Consider the following 24,881-nt stretch of genomic DNA (forward strand, 5'->3'; position numbering starts at 1 on the left):
ACTATTATAAGCACCCTATGAATATTAACTCATTTAATTGTATTAATTAGTTTTATTAATTTGATCTTTATTCTCTTGTAAATGAACATCAGGTTTTCCAACGCCAGGGTATTCTTTATATACTGAACTGTCTTGACACACTTGTCAGAAATCAATTAACCATAAAAGAAAAGGATTTTTGAGTTGTCCATCCTGTTCTATTGTTCTCTATGTCTGTTCTTATGCCAGCATCTCATTATTTTGATTACTAGTTTTGTAGTAAGTTTTGAATTTGGGAAATATCAGTTTTCCAAATTTGATCTTCTTTTAATAAGATTTGTTGGGCATATTATATATGAATTTCAGGACCAGCTTGTCAATTTCTGAAAGAGGAGAAAAGAAACCTATGACTTTGGTAGAGATTGTGTTGAATCTGTAGTTTATTTTTGAGACTGTCACCTATATAACAATATTAAGTATTCTGATGCATTAACAGAGATATCTTTCCATTTATTTAGATCTTCTTTAACTTCATTCAACAATTTTTTTAGAATACAAGTGTGATACTTTTTTGATAAACTTATTCCTAAGAATTTTATGTTTTGATGCTATTATAAATGGCATTGTTTTCTTAAGTCCATTTTGTTTTATTCATTGTCACTATAAAACGCACTTTGTTTTTGCATATTGATCTCATATCATACAAGTTTGCTGAACTCATTTCTTGCATCTAATAGTTTTTTAGTCAATTATTTAGGATATTCTACTTAAATATTTTAGGATAATCTATTTAAAAGATCATGCAAGTGAAAATAGTTTTACTTTTTTCCTTCCATCTGAATGCCTTTTATTTTTTTTTTTTTCATTTTCTAAATGCCCTGGCTAAAAGCAGTTCTAGCATAATATTGAATGGAAATAGAAACAGTGTTTATCCTTGCCTTGTTCCTGTTCTTTCAGAGAAATGTACTTAGGTCTTTCCCCATTAAGTATGATGTTGGCTGTCCATTATCATGTTGAGGAAGTTTTCCTGCATTCCTGACCTGTGGAATGTTTTTAAAATAAAAGGTGGTTGATTTTGTCATATGTCTTTCTAAGTCTGTTAAAATGGTCATGTGGTTTTGCCTTAATTCTATTCATATGCATGTTATATGAAATAATTTTTAAATGTTAAACCAACCTTGCCTTCCTGGGATAAATCCCACTTCGTATACATAAGCTTGAGTTGTTATGACTTCTTGATGAATCGACACTTCTTTTTCTTAAATGTCTCTTTATCTCTAGTAACATTTGTTATTTTAAAGCCTATTTTGTCTGTGTAAAGCCACTCAAGCTCTCTTAGCATGCTGTTTTTGTGATATATTTTTTTCCCATTTTTTTACTTTCAACCTACTGGTATCTTTGAAACTAAAATGTGACTTCTGTAGACAGTATGTAGTCTCCTAACTTTTTCTGCCTAAAAACTGGATATTTTAGATGATATCTTGTAGCAATTATTGATGCTGCTTTCTCCCCCTCCCCCAACTTCAGGGCTTGTTTCTGCTTAATTGTTTGCTGTTCGGTTTAGTGACTTGGCTGGACTATTTCAGCAAATTCTATTCTCCTTTGCAGCTTATTATATTGCTCCTCAGCCAGTGAAGCCTGGGCCATGCTCATAATCTCCCTAAGGCCTTTCTCTCACTCCCTAGAATAGCAGTGGTTTTAGTGGGCTTCTCTGACTTTCTTTCACTGATCTGTTAAGCTTCTGGTTGGTCTGTTGTATCTATTGATATCACACTCAACTGTTAGCCTCCAGGAACTGCTGGCTGAAATGCCCTATGGTTTTCAACAATATCCAATGCCTTGGGTCATAAATTACTCCACAGTCTGATCCAATTAAGTCAGGCCCCTTTGCACGGTAATCTTTGAGGCCAGTCTTTGAGACATGTTATACCTCAGGAGGGTTCTTTTCAACCATCTCTTTTTCTGGTTGTTCTGTTAAACGTCTAGTAGGTCTACCCTTTAACTTACTGCAATCATGGAGCTACTAGCTTCTCTCCCTTGCTTACAACCTAAATCTTCATTGTTGTTGACAGTGCCTTTAGGCTTCAACATCTCTATACTTTGTTTCAAATAAAGTTAGTCTACTTAGAGTTAGCTGTAAGTTTTCTGTTCTATAGCTTCTCTCCTCTCCTCAAACCTCTGTTCCACTATTCTGGAGATGGGGACAGAGACAGTTACCTGCTTCTCTTGGAATAATACCCCTGGTGTGTGAGTGAGATGCTAGACTGGGGCGGTAGGCACTTGTCATGTTGGTTTATTTCCCCTGTGGTGAAAACTCAGTCTTATGAGCAAGTTGTGAGTTACTGGGGTCTAATATTCCTAGTTTGCTGTTTCTGGAGCAGTTTCAGTCCTATGAGTGGGGCTGTTTGGAAGAAAGGATCTTTCAGTTACACTTGCCTGTAATCAAGTTTGTTCAACATATTTCTGAGGGGGTAGGGCGGAGTTTGGTTACCTATACTGACAGCCTGACTTTTTTGGGTAGAAGCTGCAGTCCTAAACTGGGATCTGAGATTAGAGGGAGTCCCATCCTTTTGAGTACATTCATCCAGAATAGAGATTTTCTCACACTGAGCTGAGGGTTGGGTAGAGAAAACAGGTCATGCCTTCAGGTCTTACCAAAATTTAGAAGATTTGTTTCAATTTCTGTCTGCTTTTAGGACAATTTCCAGAGACTGGATGGTTGCTTTTGATTTTTAATAATCTCACCAGTTATAGTTGTTTCACTCGGGAGAAAGTCTAAGGAGCTTCTCATGCTGTCATTTTGGAAGAGCTTCTCCCTTCTTCCCCCTTTCCCCTCACTTTTGCTGCCTTTGGTTTGCACCTCTCATGGGAGCTTTGTCTCACATACGCTTTACTGGGGAGCTTATATTAAGAAAGCATTTTGGAAAGAACGTTCGGACATCTGTGGGAAAGAACTACATGAGTGGAAGCGATGCCAATGGCTGATGAAGTGGGCTGCTACATCTTAACCTGGACCACAAGTTAGTAGACTGTTGCAGAGCTTAAGTTGTTCTCCTGCCATCCTCATGAGACTGGCATTCTTACTCTGAGAGAGACTGGACTATCAGCCATCAGGTGATCATAAGGCTAAACGAGTTGCCATATAGCCACAGAATTTTGAATTTTAGAGCAGGAAAAAGCTACCAAGTATGGACAGCATCTTTATTTTATAGATGAGAAAAACTACGGCTTGAACAGGTAATTTTCCAAAGCCAATTAGATAATTAGTATCTGAGTACATAAGTTTTCTGATTCTTAGTTTTGATCTTTTCACAAGGCACTATGGGAGACTCACTCCCTCATTCTTTTTAGAAAAAAAAAAGTACAATAAAAATTCAAATAAAAATAAAATGCATATCATAAAACAGCTTTCTATGAAAAGATATTCAAATATTCTTTGAGAAAAAAAATAATTAACTCAATATGGATGCCCTGCTTGTCATCCACCTGATTTGTCTCATTTCAGTGACTGAATCCAATCTATTTTGGAGTCAAACTGAAGGAAAAAGAAAAAAATTTATCTGTGAATTTTAATTCTATTGCCTCATATAAATTTGCATCTAAGTGTTAGCCCTTCTCAACCATTCCTTTCTCAATTTTCCAGTGCTCTTTGCTGAGTGTGTGTGTGTGTGTGTTGGGTGGGGGGGAATCTCCTGCAGTCACTAATATGAACTAAGAAAAAAACAAAACACAAAGAATCTTGCAGTTTGATGTAAAAGAGATATTGAGCTAGTATATGGATGGTGTATTATTTCGATTTTTTACTGAGTATCCGTAATCATTGAAAAAGTGTTGTATCTTATCGTATAAAAAAAGAAATATAATTTAAAATAAAAACTAATCTTTAAGTGCCAGTTATATGCCAAATTCTTTGCCTGCTTTATGTTATTTAATGTTCCTAGCCACTCAATGAGGCAGATATTTTCCTCCCCATTTCAGGTAAGGAATCTCCGAAAGGTGATGAACTTCGCTAGAGTCACCTGGCCACAAATAGAAGAGCAAGAAGTAGGCTCATAAAAATCATCTCAAAATTCTTTAATCAACACTCTATGGTGCTGCTTCTTTTCAATAACAATTTTTTTTTAAGTGGAAAATCTGGATGTGCCATGGAGTTTTACAAATCCAGGTATTTAGATGTATTTATGGAATTTGTTCTTTGGCTTCTTGTTTTTTAAAAATTACAGTGTAAAGTTCATAGAGAGCTGGAACTTCATTCCTTCTGTGAGTGACTGCTCCTGGAGTCTGATAACGTGCAAAAGTTTCAGTGTTTGCTACCATCCTTGTTACCACCTCTTTCTCATCCTCCTTCTTCCTCATGTATAAATACCATATAACACAATTCACCAGGACAGTTCTGGTGTGTGCCTATAGCTTTGCATAATTATTAATTATTTATCCCCAAAGTGTCCTGGTTTGAATAATTTCATGGTCACCTTAATAGTTATCACTAAACGTGTCAAGGGTGTTGTATTGCAGGTGCCCACTAGGTGTCAGCAGTGTGACCTCCAGAGAACACTCGTTAAAAGGATTTCATTACAAAAGTCAAATCAGAGCAAGTAATTAAGTATAGTTCAAGAGCTACCTGAAGCCTTGGCCATTCAAAACAAACGAGAGGACAGGGGGAGGAGAGAAGGAACAGGTGCAGAACAGGTAGTTCCTTCTTGGGATCTGATACAGAGACAGGGAAGGGTTCCTTTCCTCATCAGGACGCCAATGATCTGTGGAATGAGCACTATGGTATGCTTTTAAATTTTCACCCACAAGACAAAGCCAATATGCAGTGAAATGAGAAAACAGCCTTAAATGGAGAGATTTTTATTCCTTTTATAAATTGCTCAAGCCATGATCGGATGGAGGTCCTCCAGGTAACTCCATGGGCTTTAACAAGTCTATTGAATAACTGCTTTTGAGTTGGAAGCTGAGTTGCCTGAACACAAATGGTTTAAAGAAGATTAGAGAGCATCTACATGCAGAGCTCAATAATACACTCGGAATCTTCTTGGAAGGACCCAGGGACTGTACTTGTGTTACCTTTGATCCAGGTGGATGCAGACACTCCCTAGAAGCCTCTCCAACTTCAGATGTGTGGCATATATCCACACACAGGGGTGTAAGTAGGAGAAGCCCACAAGAATGGCTCTGCAGATGTTCATGACTTTCGGTTCTTGGAATTGTTTGCTACTGCTAGTGGCTCTTGAGTATTCTAAAGCATCTTCTGATGTTAATGAATCTGAAAATTCCACCGCTCAGCATGCACCTAACGCTTGGTTTGCTGCTTCCAGCTCAGAGCCAGATGAGAGGATATCTGTTTTTGAACTGGATTATGACTATGTACAAATTCCTTATGAGGTCACTCTCTGGATACTTCTAGCATCCCTTGCAAAAATAGGTAAGTCCTTAAACACCTGGTTTGGTGAGTTTTTTTTTTGTTGTTGTTGTTCATAAGACAGTGAATGTGAAAATGCCTTATAGATAATGGGCTAAAAGGATTATAATTGTTACTGCTATTACATTAAAAATTCTCTTTCCTTCAGTCAAGGGACAGTCACAACTGCTTTTTACTAAGCTAAGTAATGCTTCAGGATTGTGCTTTGAAATTTAAGCGCATACTTCTGGGTCCTGGGCTGTGTTCGTTTCTTCTCATTTCAGGGTGACAACCATCTGACATTATTGACATAGAAAACCCTCAAATTCTATGCTTTAAAAATATAGAGAATAAAGCACGTAAACCTGGGCATGATGCAAGGTGGAAATTTCAGGAACCACATAATGTTTCTTCTGTAAAATTTTCTTGGCTGTGTAATTGTAGGCTTCATCAATGACCCCATTGTTTATTCTTTAAAAGTGGCATGTGCTTTTTGCAAATTGACAGAAAGCAAGGAAAAAGAAAACCACAGGCAACTCATATCACCAGTGATGGGATGTAGGGGCATATAAGATGATATCTGTCAGTAAAATATCAGTTTAGACCTAAGCCAAGTGGGGCCAGTGAGGCATCTCTAGTTTCCTTTGTGAACTAATGTGTATCCAAGTCAATAGATTCCATTCCAATCAAGGGATCTTTGAGTCAAAAACCAAAGAGGTGGTTATACTCTGTGATTACTTAATCCCTAACTAAACCCCCCTGTCTCTTTAAAACCGCCTTACTCCAAAGTGGAAAATTAATACAATTATCTCAAGTGTAAGCACAATGTCTCCTTTGCCCCAGCTATAAATTTTATGTTATTTGAGTATGTAGATTGCCTTACTGAGATCAAATCTATGAAACATTTTGATTCTCATTTATGTACATATGTATATTTTCTCTAGGATGAGTGTGAAATGTGGGTTGAGCCTTGAGGTCTGGCAGTTACCTTCCGTGGGCTCTGTCTATTCACCTAGCTCCCTCCTCATGAGTGTTGGGGACACTGGTGTCGGTGTCTTCTTTAGACTCTCCTTTATAACTGCTATTCATTTTGAGCTAGTAAAGTGTGAAGATTAAATAGGAATTGCTAGTTTGAAGGACTCTTGTGTTATTTGTTCAGTGATTAAGTTACACAAAGGGTCTTACATAATTTTTCAGAGGTATTCAAGTAAAAATGGCTTTCCAAATGGATAACATTCCCAGTTCAGAGCAGCCTAACATCTTTCGTGAAATCGTATGGACACTGATTATATTCCAGGTGATCTTACTTGGTACTTGAGTTTTCCTTTTAAATCTATATGCTGGAGATTCTGTGCTCCCTGCTCCCCACTCTACAACCTGGCTTCCTCTTCGCAGAAATGGCTCAAGTCCATCTGAGTACGAGGAAACTCGTCCAGTCACCGACTAGCTAGTTGCTGTGTCTATCAATAAACATCTAAATGCAGAAAGGGTGCATTTTGTATTGGTTTTATATTTGTGTAAAACCTAGCTTGTTTTCTAGAGGGATTGTATGTACCCAGATTCATTCTGTCTAGGAGTGAAGAGCACTGTGAAAACACGATTGTTCATAGAACTGTTGTTTTAAATGTTCTTGATTTTCATGATGTAATTTAACATACTTTAGGAAAAAAGAGTAGGATATCAGCACATGCTTATTCAAATACAATTTCATATTAATCAGTCTTGAAGAATTTAGATTATTTTTATATTCCATATGGGCATGAGGAGTGAGGAGAAAAAAGGCCATATTTATCAAATATATGTTATGTGCCAAGTACTAGGCTGGTACTTTTATGTATAAGGGCTTATTTACTAAGGCGAAAATAATAATAATGATGATTTCAAATGTTAACACTTAAGGAATTCATATGGGTTTGTAAAGATTCTAATCTAAGATGTGAATCAGAATAAAATTAATAATCATTATAATGATTCATTCTTTTGTTCCTCCTTCTGTCAAGGCGCATTTTCTGAGCACCCATGAAAGACGTGGAAATGACCATGATTCCTGACCTCAAGGGACTTGGTCTAATGGGGAAGACAGGTTAATTTAGTACTTACTACCCGTAGACACACTGACAGAAAAACATCAAAACTCTCCCCCAATCCTTTTAAAAGCATGCAATTATTCATTTATGAAACAAAGATAATGTAGAACAAAGATAATACAAAGCTGCCTCAGACTTTGTGGTTTATCTTCTACTTCGGTTCCATGTCCTAGAACATCACAGACAAATGCTCCTTGAATCTTTGGGAGGAACTGAATTGTAGGGCCTTCTTTGACTTTCAAACGGGACTTTTAATATTTGTGTCAATTTAAGTTCTAAGGACTGATACTCTAAATTCTAAGTGATTGACTCTATTGTCCATCACGAAAGGGAAAAGTTTTAAAATGTGAAAGGCATGTAGCATTTCCCTTTACAGGGTCCTGCTTATGAATGTGTGACCTCTTCCTGCTACAACTGTGTAGTGTGCAACTCGGCTTAAGGCAGGTAAATGTTGGATCCATTTCAGGAAACTGGATCCCTGACAGCACGGCCAAACTGGGGAGCCAGAGGGCCTGAGAAAATCACTCTATGGGCTCTTCCACTTCCTTCATATATTAAAAAAAGTTAAGTTTGGTTAAAATAAGCACTAACTGAAGAAGAAGGAGGAGGAGGAGGAAAAGGGTAAGGAGAAAAAGAAGGAGGAGATGGATAAGGAGAAGGAGGAGGAAAAAAGGAGAAGAAAGAAGGAGAATAAAGAGGAGGAAGAGGAAATGGAGAAATAAGTAGCTATTAATTAGAAACTAGAGTTCAGTGCTCCAGAAGAAGTGCCTGCACTGACCCTGAAGCCAAATGAAAGTGGGGACGATCTGATTTGTTGGTGATTATTATACCCGTTGTGTTAACTTGCTTGTTTATGGTGAACGAAGAAGTTCAAAGCCATAGTAAGGGTAGCCCACACCATCTTCGGATGGCTGAATCTACTAATTCCCAAGGAGACATTTGCTGGCTCCCCATGGCCTGTGGCTGGGAGCCCACCATCATCCTTAAGTTTGAATTCAACATCTTCCATTATTTGTCTCAAAATCATCTACCAAGTCTTCTGACACTTTTCCCAATTCAAAGATTGCTCCAGCTTAGTGGATTCCCTCCCTCAGTGAATGTCAAAGATATTCTGGCTAGGCCGTTTCTTCCTCTGTTCTTTCACTCTTGATGTTCTTCCCACCTAAAATCTCTCCCATTCTGTTATCCAAATACGCAAATTCTCACCATTCTCCAACAACCTATTCAATCTCTTCTCATGATAAAGCTTCTCTGATAAACATTTAACTGTTTATTCATTCATTTATACACTTACAGATGCTTTCAGCAAGTAGGCCAGCTGTTGTGGACAAGATACTCTGCTAAGCATTTGGGGGGATACAAAGATGTAAATCATTCTGCCCGAGTTTGGGGAGTTTCCAGATTAGTGGGGGACATGAATCATGCACAAAAAATAGTAGACAGGGATCATTGTTATTAAACAGAGTCAGATAAAATGTTTTATTAATAGTAATTCAGAGGAAGATATGAACTCAGGAAGAAGCTAGGGAAAGCTAAGCCTCAGAGGATGAGCAGGATGTAAAGGTATCAAGGAAAAGGACAATCCAAGCAGTCACAATAGAGTAAGAAGATAAGAAAGAGGTCTAAAGAGTGACAAGGCCTTTGCCTGGGTGAATGCAGGCTACCATGAAGATAATGCAGAGTGTGTGGGAGATGGAGAGAACCCCATGGTGATTTGCTGAGCTCTGATCTCTCAGCAGGTCTGACGATATGTTCAGTATACCCTTCGTTATATACATACATGTCATCTTCTTATTTGTTTATGTCTTGTTTCAAAAACTTTATTAACCGTGGGAATTGCAGCTGTCTACCTCTTTGGTCTTCTACCTGGCGGTACTTAACAGTAATCTTTGCACGGTGAGGCTCAACTAATATCCCCTGTTTACAATCCAGGAGATGCCTTCTGTGCCTTCAGAATCTTAGGTGGAACTGAGACAATCAGAGACCCGTGGTGTAGGAAAATCATCTGGCAGTAGAGTGTGGAATGGCTTGGGGGTTGAGGGTGAGACTGGAGGTCAGGAAGACAATGCAATCATTAGGATGAGAAATCGGGAGACTCTAAATAAAGGCAGTGGCCAAAGAAATGGAGAGGAGGGGATGGATTTTGGGGGTAGTGAATGAGAGTCATGACATAAATGAATACAGAATTGATTATATGAAGAGTCACTCATGAAAATGCAACCTGATTTTCCTCTTCAGTGGCCGACCAGATGGCAATGTCATTGGTTAAACACAGGAGATAAAATAAAGGACTTGTAATTTTTGTGTATGTGTTTGGTGAAGAGGGGAATGAGGTCAGATACGTTTGGAATAAGCTGAGGAATAGATTCTGCATAAGCTTGAAAGCTGGGCTTGCAGCAGTGCAAAAGTTTCAGCCTCGTTTCTCCTTTTCCCTCACGCACCCTCGCAGATCCCTGTAAGATGGGAAAGTAGGAAGGAGGAAGGAGGAGGGGGCAGCTGGCTGAGAATGACTCTGCGACCTGCACTGAGCTGGGCATGTTACTTATTTGATCTTAATGACGACCCTCATGACACTACCAGTTCCTGCTACAGATGGGACGCTAAGGCTGAGATGCCAGCCAGCTTGCCCATGGTTCTGTCTGCTGGACTTTAAAAGACCTCAGGTACACCCAGAACCGTTTCGTTTGCAAACACCTAACCGTGCTCTCCGCTGTTCCGCAGGCTTCCACCTCTACCACAGGCTGCCGGGCCTCATGCCAGAGAGCTGCCTGCTCATCCTGGTGGGGGCGCTGGTGGGCGGCATCATCTTCGGCACCGACCACAAATCGCCTCCGGTCATGGACTCCAGCATCTACTTCCTGTATCTCCTGCCGCCCATCGTGCTGGAGGGCGGCTACTTCATGCCTACCCGGCCCTTCTTTGAGAACATCGGCTCCATCCTGTGGTGGGCGGTACTAGGGGCCCTGATCAACGCCCTGGGCATTGGCCTCTCCCTGTACCTCATCTGCCAGGTCCAGGCCTTTGGCCTGGGTGACGTCAACCTGCTGCAGAACCTGCTGTTCGGCAGCCTGATCTCGGCGGTGGACCCCGTGGCCGTGCTGGCCGTGTTTGAGGAGGCCCGCGTGAACGAGCAGCTCTACATGATGATCTTTGGGGAGGCCCTGCTCAATGACGGCATTACTGTGGTGAGGCGCCATGTGTCCGTTCCTGCTTCCTGGGGAGATGAGGGGTCGAGGTGGGGCTGGGGACCGGAGGCTGCGGGGCGGGCTCCGGTGTGGCTCAGCGGCTGCAGGACAGGAATGAGCTTCGGTCCATGCGGTGCGGCCGAGTTCTGGTGAATTTCCTTAGGATCCGCATGGCCTACATAACCGCTCACTCACACTGCTTGTCATTCACAAGCCAACTAGTTTCTTTAAAGAGTGGAAAAGGAGAGAGAAGTATCATTCTTGAGTTAATTGTAGTTTTTCACTTAGCAAACAGAAACCGTTGCTAATGGCCCTTCTGGGCTCTCAGGCTAGCTACAGCGGAAGCTGATGTTTTTATTTTCTCTCCATCATCAGACCTCACTCTCATTCCCTTTATCTGCGGTTTTAACATACTGCATTTATTAGGTTAAATAAAAGATAAGCGTCCGGGAAGAGATGACGAAAGATTTGTGAAAACGTGGTAGTTTGTGTATCACTCAGTTGCAGGACTTGTATGGAGAACGTGAACCAGATATTTTTGCTTATGAGTTTTTCTGGCAGGAAACTGAGAAGGACTTAGAGGCTTGAGCAACACCTAGCATTAAGGCCCACGGGGTGTCTGTAGGCTGGGGGTACTGGAATATTGCTAACTAGCTAGTCCCGTTGCTCAATATCATTAATTACTACAAACTTTCAGGAACTGCTAGACGGGAAGATTATCCAGCGCATGAGTAATACTATAATACATTTTCACTGTAAGAGTCAAATAGTACAAAACTGTATAGCATGAAACGCAAAAGCTTCTGCTTGCCCTCACCTCCTCTGTGCAAGACGCAACCACTTTTATCAGCTTGGCCTTTTCCCTTGGGTCTTTGTATATGCATATATAACATTTTTGCAAATCTTTTATTATTTAATGTGTGTGTGAGCTGTATTTTTTAATATAAAGTGGGTGGGTTATATGTATTGCTTAGTTATGAAAAGTCTTAAAATTCTATGTCTTTCTTTCTTTTTTGAGACGGAGTTTCACTCTTCTTGTCCAGACTGGAGAGTGCAATGGCACAACCTCAGCTCACTGCAACCTCTGCCCTCCGGGTTTAAGTGATTCTCCTGCTTCAGCCTCCCAGATAGCTGGGATTACAGGTGCCCACCACCACACCCAGCTAAGTTTTTGTATTCCATCCTGTGGTGGGCAGTACTAGGGGCCCTGATCAATGTCTTGGGCATTGGCTTCTCCCTCTACCTCATCTGCCAGGTCAAGACCTTTGGCCTGGGCGACATAAACCTGAACTCAGGTGATCCACCTGCTTCAGCCCCCCAAAATGCTAGTGTTAGTGTTACAGGGGTGAACCTCCATGCCTGGCCCTCTTTTTAATGTCTTTTCAGCTATTGCATGGTATTTCATAGATTAAGTTTACAGTAACTTACTTAACAGTTTCCTGAGGAATGGGTTATTCAGGTTGTTTCCAATGTTTCATTTTTACAAGCAATGTTGAAATGCCTATTGAATATTCTTTTTTCCACGTGCCTCTTCTTTGCATTCATGTTTTTCTATATTTTCTTAGAAGTGAATAAGATTTAAAATGTGCCACTGTTTTAATCAGCTCCTCTCTGCCTCCTTGGCAAATGAGAAATTCTCACTCTAAGGTTATAGATGGCCAAACACATGACACCCAACACTGGGCAGATGAGATTGACAGCAGTTTATCAGTCACCTATACTCACCGCCTATGGGAGGAGGACGCCACATGCCTTGCAGGGCCACACAGGGGCTGCACTTGGAAACCAATGAAGAACCAGGAGCTGTGGGAGGCAGGCTTTGTGGTAATGAGAGGGTAAGGGGCTCCCTGGATCTCACAGGAGGAAGTGATGGAGTTGGAATAATTTTGCAGGTTGGCAGGGACCTAAACCCTTCTATTCAGGAAGAAGCAGGAACTGTGCCTGGTACCTTAGATAAGGAGGGTGGTTTGGCTAGAGGACCTTACTCAGGTGGCGGAGTTGGGAAGGAAACTTGCAGGTGGACCAGTTGAGGTCTTCATAATTTTGCCAAATATCGAGGCAGTACGTAATATTGAACCTTAATTTCAAGCTCGAGACCACAGCTGTTAAGATTTTCCAGAAAGCCTTAATCAGCTTATACTTCCTTAATCAGTGTTCACTTCCTTAGACAGAGTATTGCATCTATGTTTTCTTATATCTCTGACAAGGGACATTATTTTCTTAATGTTTTCTAATGCCATGAGCAAAAAGGATTTCTCATGTTTGTTTTAATTTGTATTGATAATATTAGGCAACTTTTCAGCAACTGCCAATCATTACTGCGTCACATGCTGTAAATTGAAAGCTCATATCCTTTCAGGGTTGACAAGCTTAAAAAAATACAGTACACCAGCTTGGCATGGTGGCTCTTGCCTATAATCCCAGCACTTTTGGAGGCTGAGGAGGGCACACCTCAAGGTCAAGAGATCGAGACCATCCTGGCCAATGGTGAAACCCCATTCCAACTAAAAATACAAGAATTGGCTGGATGTGGTAGTGGGTGCCTGTAGTCCCAGCTGCTAGGGAGGCTGAGGCAGGAGAATCACTTGTACCCAGGAGGCGGAGGTTGCAGTGAGCTGAGATCATGCCACTGCACTCCAGCCTGGCAATAGAGTGAAACTCCATCTCAAAAAAAAAAAAAAAAAAAGATTACAGGACACCAAGTTAAATTTAAATTTCAGTTAAACAATGATTACAGTTTTCAGTATCAGTATGTCATATGCCAATTTTTATATGCAAATGTTGCATCTTGCCCATTTTTCTTTGGGACCACTTGCTTAAAAAAAAGATTTGTAGAAATTCATTAAATAATCTTGCCTTTAAACTTTTGAATGTCCTATAAAAAACCCAAATATTTTCTTCCATTTTGTCATTTAAAATTCGTTAGATTACGGTATTTTTTTACCCCATAGAAGTTTTAAACTTTTATATAGTCAAACCTACAAATGTACCCTTTTTTTGCTCCAGAAGTTTATATTTTGCTTCCGGAGATTGTGTCTAACTAAAAGACATGCAAACATTTTGTTTTTAATTTTTTTTTCCATTTACAGTTTACTAATTCACCTGGCAAGCAAGATAAGTTTTTTTTTGTAAAATCTTTTAGGAGAGGAAAAGTCTCTTTTGAGAAATAATCTGAGCTACACCTATGGATTTCCTAAGCAAAGGAGGCCCATACATGAAACCTGATGTCAAATCATTTATTCATAATGAGAATTCCTAACTGTTGAGGGTAGGAACTAGAATCATCAGGCTGGTGCATTCTACCTTTGTGGGCAAGCTTCACAAAAAGCCACATTGTCAGGAAGCTGCCAGGGAAGCCTGGACTCCAGCCTTCCATAGGATCCAGAGATTTCATTTCTCAGAGTTTGGTCCTTAGGCCACATGTCTCAGCATCACACTGGTGTTCCTGATGAGTCTGCAGATATCCATCCCATTTCACACCCTCCAACCCGGACTGTCTGGAAGTCAAACCTAAGAACCTGTGTTATTAAAACCTCAGCTGACTGCTGAAGTTTGAGAACTATAGATTTATTGTTTTTAGGTTGAGAGAAGCTGATATATGTTGATGTAAAATGATGACACGCCTAGAACAAGGACCGTATCCATCTCCGCGGACTGCACTGGATCAGTCTCTGAGATCCCCTTTCCCCAACCCATTCCTTCTGTAAATACTTTCATACTTTCAGTTTTGCTACAAATGAGTAAGTGTCTTTGTCTGGGAATCCATTCCATCTTTTAAAGGGAGCCCCTCTGACCCATGATGTGCTTATTTCCTAGGCAGTCTCCCAGAGATAACCTTATTTCACTGAGATCCAAGTTTTTTGGGGTGTTATTTGGTTACTCTCATCCCCACTACTGACAGTGCCCTGGAGGGTGTTCACCTGTGATAAGACCAGGGCCACCCCTTGGAAGTCCATTCTGCGGTAATTATTCAACCTCTCCTTCACAAATTATTAGAGAGATCGAGAAACTACTTGGTAAATACCATCTCTTTAATTTTCACAGCACATTCTTTCTTTGTCAAAAACTCTATGATATAATCTACAAAAGTTCTTACCAAGGAAGAGTCTTTATCAATTACCAAAAAAAAAAAAAAAGCGTTTGACTTCTGCCTCGAGCTTGAGAATCTGACTTCCCTCTGGGTTATCTCTAGATTTCCCATGAAGAGCCAATCTCGGCTTGGTTTGGTTCTGGTTGGTGTTTCTTTATTAGCAACATCTGTTTGACTGCCCCAAAGTTAAATTGCTTTGGGGGAGACATTTTTAAGCATGATCATTTCAGGATAAAATTATAATTTTCAAGCGACCAGAGTATCTGCTGAGGACACTGTTGTGACCTCTGCTGGGCAGAGCTGCTGTTGCATTGGCTCCGTGGGGTTGCCCACACGTCACTCCTGGGCCACTCTGTGGTCACCCACAGCACAGTGAGTATTAAGTGTGCGCTGGCACTGCTGGGTCCCTAAGTGAAAACAGAGAAGCCCCAGGGCCAGATTTAGAACACAGCTGAAAAGGAACGGGTACTTGCTGCCGTCCAGTTGTATTTTGAGCTAAGGGCCTTGACCTCACCCTTTCATTGAGGAAGGAGCCTTCCTGGGGCAGCAGTCACAAGCATGCCTTTTCAGCAAGGCAGCTGAGTCACCCAGAAGGTGGCCTGTGATTGTGGGTTACATGTGACAACGCTGCAGATCTTCACCCACCAAAGAGCTGCCTTCCCACCAAAGAGAAGTGGTTGCACCCAATAGTTGAAATGCTGATGAATCTGATCCCCCAGATGTCTTGCTCTACTTGTTTCTCCCTCTTGCTGAATATTTTAGGTTATGACACTAATCACCAGAACACATGCACACTTAATGGTAGGCAAAAGGAGGGAGACAAAACCCAAATAGCTTTAGTGTCCTCACCCCCCACCATACAAAAAAGGTTACAACGTGAGGAGATGGATACAAGAATTAGCTTGACCTTAGTAACTATTTCCTTGTGTACAGTGTATATATATATGTGTGTGTGTGTGTGTGTGTGTGTGTGTGTGTGTGTGTATCAAGACATGTTGTACAGCTTGAATATATACAAGTTTTTATTTAAAAAATAAAGGATGTTTCTAAAATTGCATAAACAATATCCCTAGTTGAATCTCATGGCCAAAATCTCAGCAGGAAGACAGGTGCAGCTACTATGTCACTTTTGCATTTGTTAGTATTTTATTAACTCCTTTAATTTTACTAAGAGGCATGACCAAGTGCCCTTGGTAAAATTAAAGGAGTTAATAAAATAAACTCTTCATGAATAAAAGTGCCGTTCATGAATGAAGACAATAAGGCAAAGGAGGTTAAAATAAACTGCGCAAGGACACGCTACCTGACCAATGACAGAGCAGACACAGATGTGCTCAGCTCTGCCTCCTCCCAAGCTTTTTTCTTTTTTCCTTACCTTTTGAATTTTCCACTCACGGAACTGGGATGAACAAGAGGGAGCCCATGTATTACCGATAAGGAGACTGGGCTCAAGTCCAGCGAGTGAAGCCAGTGTTCTTTTTGTAAAACAGTGTGGTCCAAGACAACATTCTGATCCTGTTGTGCCTCCTCTTGCTGTAAAATAGGGATAATGGCATTCTTCAGCTCATAAGGATCACTGGAAAATTTATATTCAGCTGTTAGTAGAGTGAATGCCCAACCTGGAGTGGGCACTCAATTGAATGCTAGCCGTGACTTTGTACTGAAGTAGCTCCTGGACACTGTTTAATGGCTGCCTCATTCTGAATAAACAGCTGATTTTAAATATGGCTCCATCTCAGCTGGGCGCGGTGGCTCATACCTGTAATCCCAGCACTTTGGGAGGCCTCGGGAGGTGGCTCATGAGGTCAGGAGTTCGAGATCAGCCTGGCCAATATGGTAAAACTCCATTTCTACTAAAAATACAAAAATTAGCCAGGTGTGATGGTATGTGTCTGTTGTCCTAGCTACTTGGGAGACTGAGGCAGAAGAATTGCTTGAACCCGGGAGGCAGAAGTTGCAATGAGCCAAGATCGCACCACTGCACTCCAGCCTGGGTGACAGAGTGAGACTCTATCTCAAAACAAAAAAGAAAAAAAAAAATATATATATGTATATGTCCCTACCTCACAAATGGTAGGGCAGATTGTTCTTAGATTTATAATTGGCCCTGGTTTTCTTGGGTCAACTTGCTGAATAAGCAACAAAGTGAGGCCACCAAGCTTTCTATCACCCCTAGCTCCCCCCATCTCCTCATCTCCTCTACCTCATCATAGAGGTCAAAGGCCCAGACGGGCCAGGGCTGAGGCTGGAACCCAGGCAGCCTGGCTCTAGGGTGCCTCTGCTCTTGATTGCCACCCTGTACTTCCCCTTTTCCATGTCCCTCTCTCCCCTCCTACTCTTGCTCCCTCCTCCGATGACATCTTCCTAGGGCATCCTGCTGATTCTGGATGCTTTTCTCTAAAAGGATAGTAGGAGGGGAAGCGGAGCTAAACATTCTGAGCATTGGGCTAGTCACCTTGATGGGGGCTTCATGCCATTTTCCATATTTAAGCCTTGTAGCAGCTTAATGAGGTGGGGATACTACACAGTGGTTAAGGAAAGAGACCCCCTGGACCCAGACTGTCTAGGTCCACATCTCTGTGCTGGCCCTTCTCAGTCCTTCAGGCCTGTTGGGTGACTTAGCAGATCACCATGTGCCTAAGTTTCTTCACTGTTATTTTTGTTATAAAGACACAAATTTTCATAGAAGTCATTCATCTATTTGTTGACTAGAGTTTATTCCATGCAGTTCAGTATCCCAGAGAGAGTGAAAAGTTGTCTTCATTGCTTTGCTCAGCCGGCAATTCCCTTTGGCTGAGGTGATCAGTGGCAACACTTTTTATTAGGGACTATTGACCTTTAATTCAGTTTGTAATTTGCCCTCTATTTATTATGGATTCTTGCTGGTAGCATTAGATCCTATGTCTCTTGATCCCTCATGCTAGAATGCCTTTGCCCTCTTCTCTTCTCATCTGTCTGTCCCTGTAGCAACATAACTTTGCTGGCTAGTTGCCTGTCGGCTCTCTCAATTTCTCTCCATGCTGTTCCCTTGTGTAATCACCGGACTCGGCATCTAGAATGGAGCATTGCAAAGGGCGCTGAGTAAAGGGCTATGGTGGGAAAATAGATGCTGCAGGAAGAGTGAATAATGAATGAGGCAGCAAGCAGTGGGGACTAGGAGAGGTGTGCAGGGGCCGTGTTGGCCCTGGGGCTTGCCTGCTACCCTGGTCTCTGTTTCCAGTCACTGAAGGCCTCCATCCTTAAGCCCCCAAGAGGGAACAAACTGGGGTGATTTTCTTCAAATTAACTGCCACCACCAAACTTCAGCATTGCTTCCTGAGCCGAAATGCCAAGGGTGGGTTAAAACCAGGGGTGGGCAGGGGCAAAGGGAAGAATCCCAGGGTCCTATCTCTCCTTCCCCACACGTTGTCATGCACCTGTTCTGCACCCCCACTGTCTTGAACACCATGCACATAAGGGTGAACCACATAGCCAGCCTATTCATTTGAGGGCAAATTTGTCTTCATGATTATTTCTGGTTTATATTTTCCTGCCTCAAAAGGGGTCCTTACTCTTTTAGTTCCCATTCAAGATGCAGTAAAGCATGGCCAAGAGCATGGATGGGAAGCCATATGCTTCAGTTCGGGTCCTGCCTCCACTACTACTTGCTAGCTGTATGACTTCAGGTGAATCATTTACCCTCTCTGGGCCTCAGTTTCCTTTTTGTGAAATGGAGATAGGGTTTTGGGAGGGTTAAAATGAATTGATACACATAAAGCATTTAAAATAGAACCTGGCACAGAGTGAGCCCCTGCATTTGGTGTTATTCATGCAAGCCCACTTGCATGGGTACATCTGAACCACAGAGCTTTCCTGACGCCCTAATGATGCCACATTGTCATGTCTGTCTATCTGAACTTTACAGTCTCAGCTTTTCCAAGAGAAGAGCTATATGTAAACTTGAGCAGAATCTTGAGGGGAGAGTAGGCATCTTTTCCTTGTCCTCTTTATATTTACCTTCATTTTATTCTGATTCCAAGGACGAGAACTGAGAGGAGATAGCTTTACAAGGAGGCGGTTTCTTCGGGCCAAGAATGTAGGGAGCTCACTGTATATGAGGGGCATGGGCTTACAAGTTGCGTGATCTTGACAAGGGACCCAATCCTTTTGTGCCTGTTTCCGCATATGTAAAATAGGAATGATTAATCTGGCTTCAAATGGTGATTGTGAGGAGGTTGTGAAATAGTTCTCTGGATGCCTGGCACAGGGCAGGTAATACACAAACGTCCCCTTGCCCTTCCTGTGTGCCAGTGATGGGTCCACACAAGAATGACCATCTGCCAAGTATCTGTCAGGCATAGAAATGGAGATTAGGCCTAAACCTCAGGCAGAAAGGGCCATCCAGCCTTGACTGATTGGCTTCTGGTGACTGGGGAGTGAACACCACCCTGCAACGTCTCAGCACGTGTCTTATTTGTGAGGCTGTCCTCTGGGGCTGCTTCTGACCCTCTGTTGGCACGGGGTAGGAGTTTGGTGCCCACCCAGCCCAGACATGAGTCCCAAAGGACTCAGGTATTTGCCTTCAGACATGCACTTTCAGTCAAAATATTTAGAGGTGTTCATGGTGAACTTTTCTTCAGCCCACAGCTGGTGTGTGTGTGTATGTGTGTGTCTTTTCTCTGTGTGTGTGTGTGTGTGTATGTGTCTGTGTGTGTGTGGTGTGTGTGTGTGCATGTGTCTGTGTGTGTGGTGTGTGTGTGTATGTTTGTGTGCGTGTGTGTCTTTGTGTGTGTGTATGTGTCTGTGTGTGTGTGTGTGTGTGTGTGTGGTGTGTGTGTGTTTGTGTGTGTTACGGGAAAAGAGAGAAAGAGACTGAGAGAGAGAGAGAGATGCAGCAACCATTATAGCTTGTGATGAAGAGTTTGGACCTGGTTGGGGAGCTGGAAGGAGCCGGGAGAAGTGAGGAGCAGATCAGTGCCGGTCCCAGTAAATGAAGGAGAGTGTTGCAAAGGCTGAGGGTTCACCAAATCTGACTCCTAACCTTCTACAACAGGCAACCCCTTTACTTCCTGCACTTTTGGAGTCCAAGCCACAGACTCGCCCTTTAAGGAGCAGCCTGAAGGGCGTAGGCTAATCCTTGGGAGGCATGCTAAAGCAGTGCAGGGCTGGAGGGCACGCTAAAGCAGTGCAGGGCTGGAGGGCACTTCAGGATTTCATTGCAAGGCCTCCCATTTGGGTCATCAAACATTTGTTTGGTTCATTTTCTTCTGGCTGAGAAACAGAAAGGTTGAAGTTTGAATTGTACAAATTGGCTTTCAACCGGACTACACTGTGAGCTATTTAGGGGTGATTAGAACTCACTTCAGTTCACAGGCACAAGAAAAAAGAGCAAAGACTCGCTGGTTATCAAGTTGTCTTTTCTTTGTCCGGAGGTGGGGTTGAGTAGCTATGGAAATGGATTTGGAGGAGAAACAGGGAGAAAAGCAATCTCTCTTTAGCTTTTCAAGGGAATAATCAGAATGAGAGCAGAAAAGCGCATGGGAGAAGTTCTCTCTCCGCCAGCCTTGCTGAGTGCCTGGGATAAAAAAGCCAACAAGCTTTGTCCCCCGCCTTTGATGAACCACAGCTATGAAGACATGACTTATTTATTTAGCTTGTAAATAATTCCTTTTAACCATGGACCTGCTTATTCTGTGTATTATTAGAACCCATTCTAGCCACAGAGAATTCCTAGGAGGTTACATAATACATTAATGGAAATCTCTGGCTTGAGAGAAAAGCCTAGAGCTTCAAGCACAGCCTGGAGACTTTCCTGGTTCTGTGGTTTTCAACAGCTGTCCCACCCCCAACAACACCTGTTCTTGCATCCTTAAGGGGCTGTGGGTGTGTTGGGCTGCAGTAGGAAAAAAACATGTCCGGTGTCATATGAAAAGTCCCATGAGTTGGCTGTTTGGGAGGTGCTGGCTGACAATTTCCTTATAGCTTCCTCAACGGTTGTATACATGGATGACGTCCAGTAGAACCTGTTGCACAGGCCTGGATGGGGGCACTAGATCCAGGATATGGGTGAGGGGAGAAGCCATTGATCCTGCCTCCAGGCTGGGGTAATCCATAATTTCCTCCTTATCACCCAGTACCAGCTTTGGCTGTTAGTGAGTATGTAATAGGCTAATACCACCAGAGAGAGCTGAGATACCATGAAATCTCACTCCTTTATGTTAATGATGAAGTTCAGTCATGTCTCGTGGAGCCAGAGGCCCCCTGAGTTCTAATCCTCCATCTCTCTATCCCTCCATCCATCCATCCATCCATCCATCCACTCATTCATTTATCAAAATATATTACTGAGCTACTACTTAGTGTTAGGCACTGCTTGTTTCATTATGCCAGAGCAATCTCCTTCTCAGAAAAAGCAAATTACAGAGTTAGTCTTAAGTGAGTTTAAATCTATCAGTTATAATTAATGCTAGCTTTTATGGCTAAAAGAGTTTTGAGGTTAAGTGGTTTTTAAATTACCTTTTGTATCATGCAGGTGAACTGACACTAGATGGTGAAAGATAGTCCTAAAGTCATTTTCTCCAAGGTGATGTAGGGAGTGAAGGAGGAGAGGGATTTGCATAGACTGAGGGATGCAAGACTCAGGTGGGTGTTTGGATGGCACCATGGGTGAGGAACAGGTGGATGGATGCATTGGTGGGGGTAGATGATAGTATTATGTTGGTTTTTAGTTGTTGAGTCTTAGAAACCTACAGGGAATTGAAAGGGATTTTTCAATAGTGATAGTAATGAAAGTCTAGAGCCTGGGCCAGAGATTGAACAAGATGCATATTTGAAAGTCATTGGCCAGTAGGTGGTAATTGCAGCTATGAACTACAGCAATCCTCCATCTTTCTTCAAGCTCAGAAGAGTTTCAAACTTTTTACATTGAAAAAGAATTCCTTAAAGAATTATCATTGTTGTGACCCAGGTCAGTAAACAAGATTTATTCACACACACACTTTTCTCTCCTCCTCATCACATTTTCCCACATCCATTCAGTTCACCAGCTTGGCCCCTGTTTACTGAACTTACGAACAATGAATGTTCAGAGATCTCAACCCCATGAACATGGGTCAACACCTTGTTTAACTTCCCTATCTGGGCTTCAGGTATTTTTTTCCCCTCCTTTAGGAATGAGGTGAAAGAGCTTTCTCTCTTCTGCCTTTTATATCATTATGCAGAGCTTGCTAGGTAACTGAGGGAGAGAGAAATTTCTGGAGCGTCTCACCTCAGCAAGCAAATGCTGGTCTTCTTAGTTTCCTTTTGTGGTCAGAGAGTCAGAGAAGGTGGTTGCCAAGAAACTGCCCTATGACAGAGTTTAGTATGCCAGAGCCCCTTAATATAAGCTAGAAAATGAACTAGGTTCATCATTTAATTTTTTGATTAAGGTTGATGACTACAGGTCTTTATGATATTCTTTGTACTTTTCCATTATGTGGCATGCAGGAAAATCATTTTTTATTATATGATGTTGTGACTCTTCCAGTGCTTTTTTTTTTTTTTTAACTTGACGGTAAAAAAATAAAGGGTCAGTAATTAGTTAGGCTTTTGTTTTAAGAAACTGAGTTTATGGCAAGCTCAAGCAGTGAAGATTAATTATAAAGATACACAAGGCAATGAGGAAGACATAGATCCTGTATTAGCCCTCTAGGTCTTCTGTAATAAAACAGCAGAAACTGGAGGCTGAAACAACAGACTTTTATTCTTTCATATCCTGGAGGTTGGAAGTCCAAGAACAAGGTTTAGGCAGGGTTGGTTTCTGGTGAGGCCTAATTCCTTGGCTTGCAGGCAGCTACCTTCTTGCTGTGTCCTTATGTGGCCTTTCCTCTGTGTGACCCTCCCTAGTATCTCTTCCTTTTCTTATAAGAACACCAATCATATTGGATTAAGGTCCCACCCTTATGACCTCATTTTAACTTAATGACCTCTTTAAAGATGCTGTCTCTATATGTAGTCACATTATCAGGTACTGACAATTAAACTTCAACATATAAATTTGGAGCAGGGGGCATGATTCAACCCATAGTTGATCCCTCAGGAACCCAGGAATAATAAGTGGTTTATGATGAGGTGTCACAAAGTTTCATCTAGAACAAAGCTGCTTTTAGGAATTTCAGAAGCAAGAGTTCATAGATCTTTTACCATCAAGATGAATTTTGTTATACTATGTAATAAACAGCTCTCCAAACTTAAATAGCCAAAACCAATGAAGGTTTATTTCTTACTTGTATTCCTTGCCTTCTGCTAGCCAACAGGGCCCTCCCTTCCTAATGGTTACTGAAGGTCTTTGGCTTATAGAGCAGTTACCATACTGAACATTGTTGGTCACTGTGCTGGAGGAGAGAGAAATTTCTGGAGGGTCTCACCTTAGCAAGCAAATGCCCCATTCTGGAAATGACATATCTCTTTTATTCAAAACTTTCTCTTGCAATTCTTTCTTGAGAAAAAACAAAGGAAAACTCTTTCAAACTCAAAGGTTGGCCAGGCATAGTTACATAGTGACAACCAACCTCAAAGAGACTAGAAGTGCAATCCTACAAGGTTCCTAGAAGGGAAAGAAAAATTGAATAAACAATGCTAATAGCTATCACATTGCCATTTCAGAGCTTCATTATGGATACATATGGTTACTTGCTCACACTCTGCTGTGTTTTCAACTGATTTTTGTATGTCTCTTCCCATTTGTATTATTATTTTTTCTGAGATGGAGTTTCACTCTTGTTGCCCAGGCTGGAGTGTAATGGTGTAAATTTGGCTCACTACAATCTCTGCCTCCCAGGTTTTAAGTGATTCTCCTGCCTCAGCCTGTTGAGTAACTGGGATTTGCGGGCATCTGCCACCATGTCCAGCTAGTTTTTGTATTTTTAGTAGAGATGGGGTTTCTCCATGTTGGTTAGGCTGGACTTGAACACCTGACCTCAGGTGATCCAGCTGCCTCAGCCTCCCAAAATGCCAGGATTATAGGCATGAGCCACTGTGCCCAGTCCCTATTTGTATTAATGCATTTTCATATTGTTATGAAGAGGTTTAATGGATTCACAGTTCCACATGCCTGGGGAGGCTTCACAATCATGTCAGAAGGTGAAGGAGGAGCAAAGCCACATTTTACATGGTGGCAGGCAAGAGAGCATGTGCAGGGGAACTGCCCTTTATCAAACCATCAGATATGATGAGACTTATTCATTATCACAAGAACAGCATGGAAAAACTCACCTCCATGATTCACTTACTTCCCACTGTGTCCCTCCCATGACACATAGGGATTATGGGAGCTACAATTCAAGATGAAATTTGGGTGGGGACACAGCCAAATCATATTGTTCTATCCCTGGCCCCTCTCAAATCTTATGTAATCACACTTCAAAACCAATCATGCCTTCCCAGCAGTCCCTCCAAAGTCTTAACTCATCTCAGCGTTAACTCAGAAGTCCACAGTCCAAAGTCTCATCTGAGATAAGGCAAGTCTCTTCCACCTATGACCTTGTAAAATAAAAAGCAAGTTAGTTCCTTCCTAGATACAATAGGGGTAAAGGCACTGGGTAAATATACCTGTTCCAATTGGGAGAAGTTGGCCAAAAGGAAGGAGCTATACACCCAATACAAGTCTAAAATCCAGAAGGGCAGTCAAATCTTAAAGCTCCAAAATGATCTCCTTTGACTCCATTTCTCACATCAAAGTCACATTAATGCAAGTAGGTTTCCATGGGTCTTGGTTAGCTCTACCCCTGTGGCTTTGCAGGGTACAGCCCCCACCTCCCCTCCCCATCTCACCCCTCAGATGCTTTAATGAGCTGATTTTGAGGGTCTGTGACTCTTCCAGGCACATGGTACAAGCTGTCAGTGTATCTACCATTCGGGTGTCTGGAGGCCAGTGGCCCTCTTCTCATAGCTCCACTAGGCAGCACCCCAGTGGGGACTCTGTAAGGGGGCTCCAACTCCACATTTTCCTTCTGCACTGTTCTAGCAGAAGTTTTCCATGAGGGCCCTGCCTCTGCAGCAGACTTCTGCCTGGACATCCAGGCATTTCCATACATTCTATGAAATCTAGGAAGCAGTTCCCAAATCTAAATTCTTGACTTCTGTGCACTCACAGGTTCAACACCATGTGTAAATTGCCA

General features: G+C 41.9%; 1 protein-coding gene across 1 annotated transcript in view; it reads left to right on the forward strand.

Moving 5' to 3' along the window:
• The first annotated feature begins 4,607 nt into the window (after positions 1–4,607).
• SLC9A4 (solute carrier family 9 member A4) overlaps positions 4,608–24,881 on the forward strand; it is a 63,072-nt gene continuing 42,798 nt past the window's right edge. The window contains exons 1-2 of the mRNA XM_032255564.1: positions 4,608–5,407; positions 10,192–10,655. Of these exons, the coding sequence (XP_032111455.1) occupies positions 5,152–5,407; positions 10,192–10,655 (720 nt within the window). The 5' untranslated portion in view covers positions 4,608–5,151. The remainder of the gene's footprint in view (positions 5,408–10,191; positions 10,656–24,881) is intronic.

Source organism: Sapajus apella, unplaced genomic scaffold (assembly GCF_009761245.1).
Source record: "Sapajus apella isolate SASKATOON/1434 unplaced genomic scaffold, GSC_monkey_1.0 scaffold89, whole genome shotgun sequence".
NCBI lineage: Eukaryota > Metazoa > Chordata > Mammalia > Primates > Cebidae > Sapajus > Sapajus apella.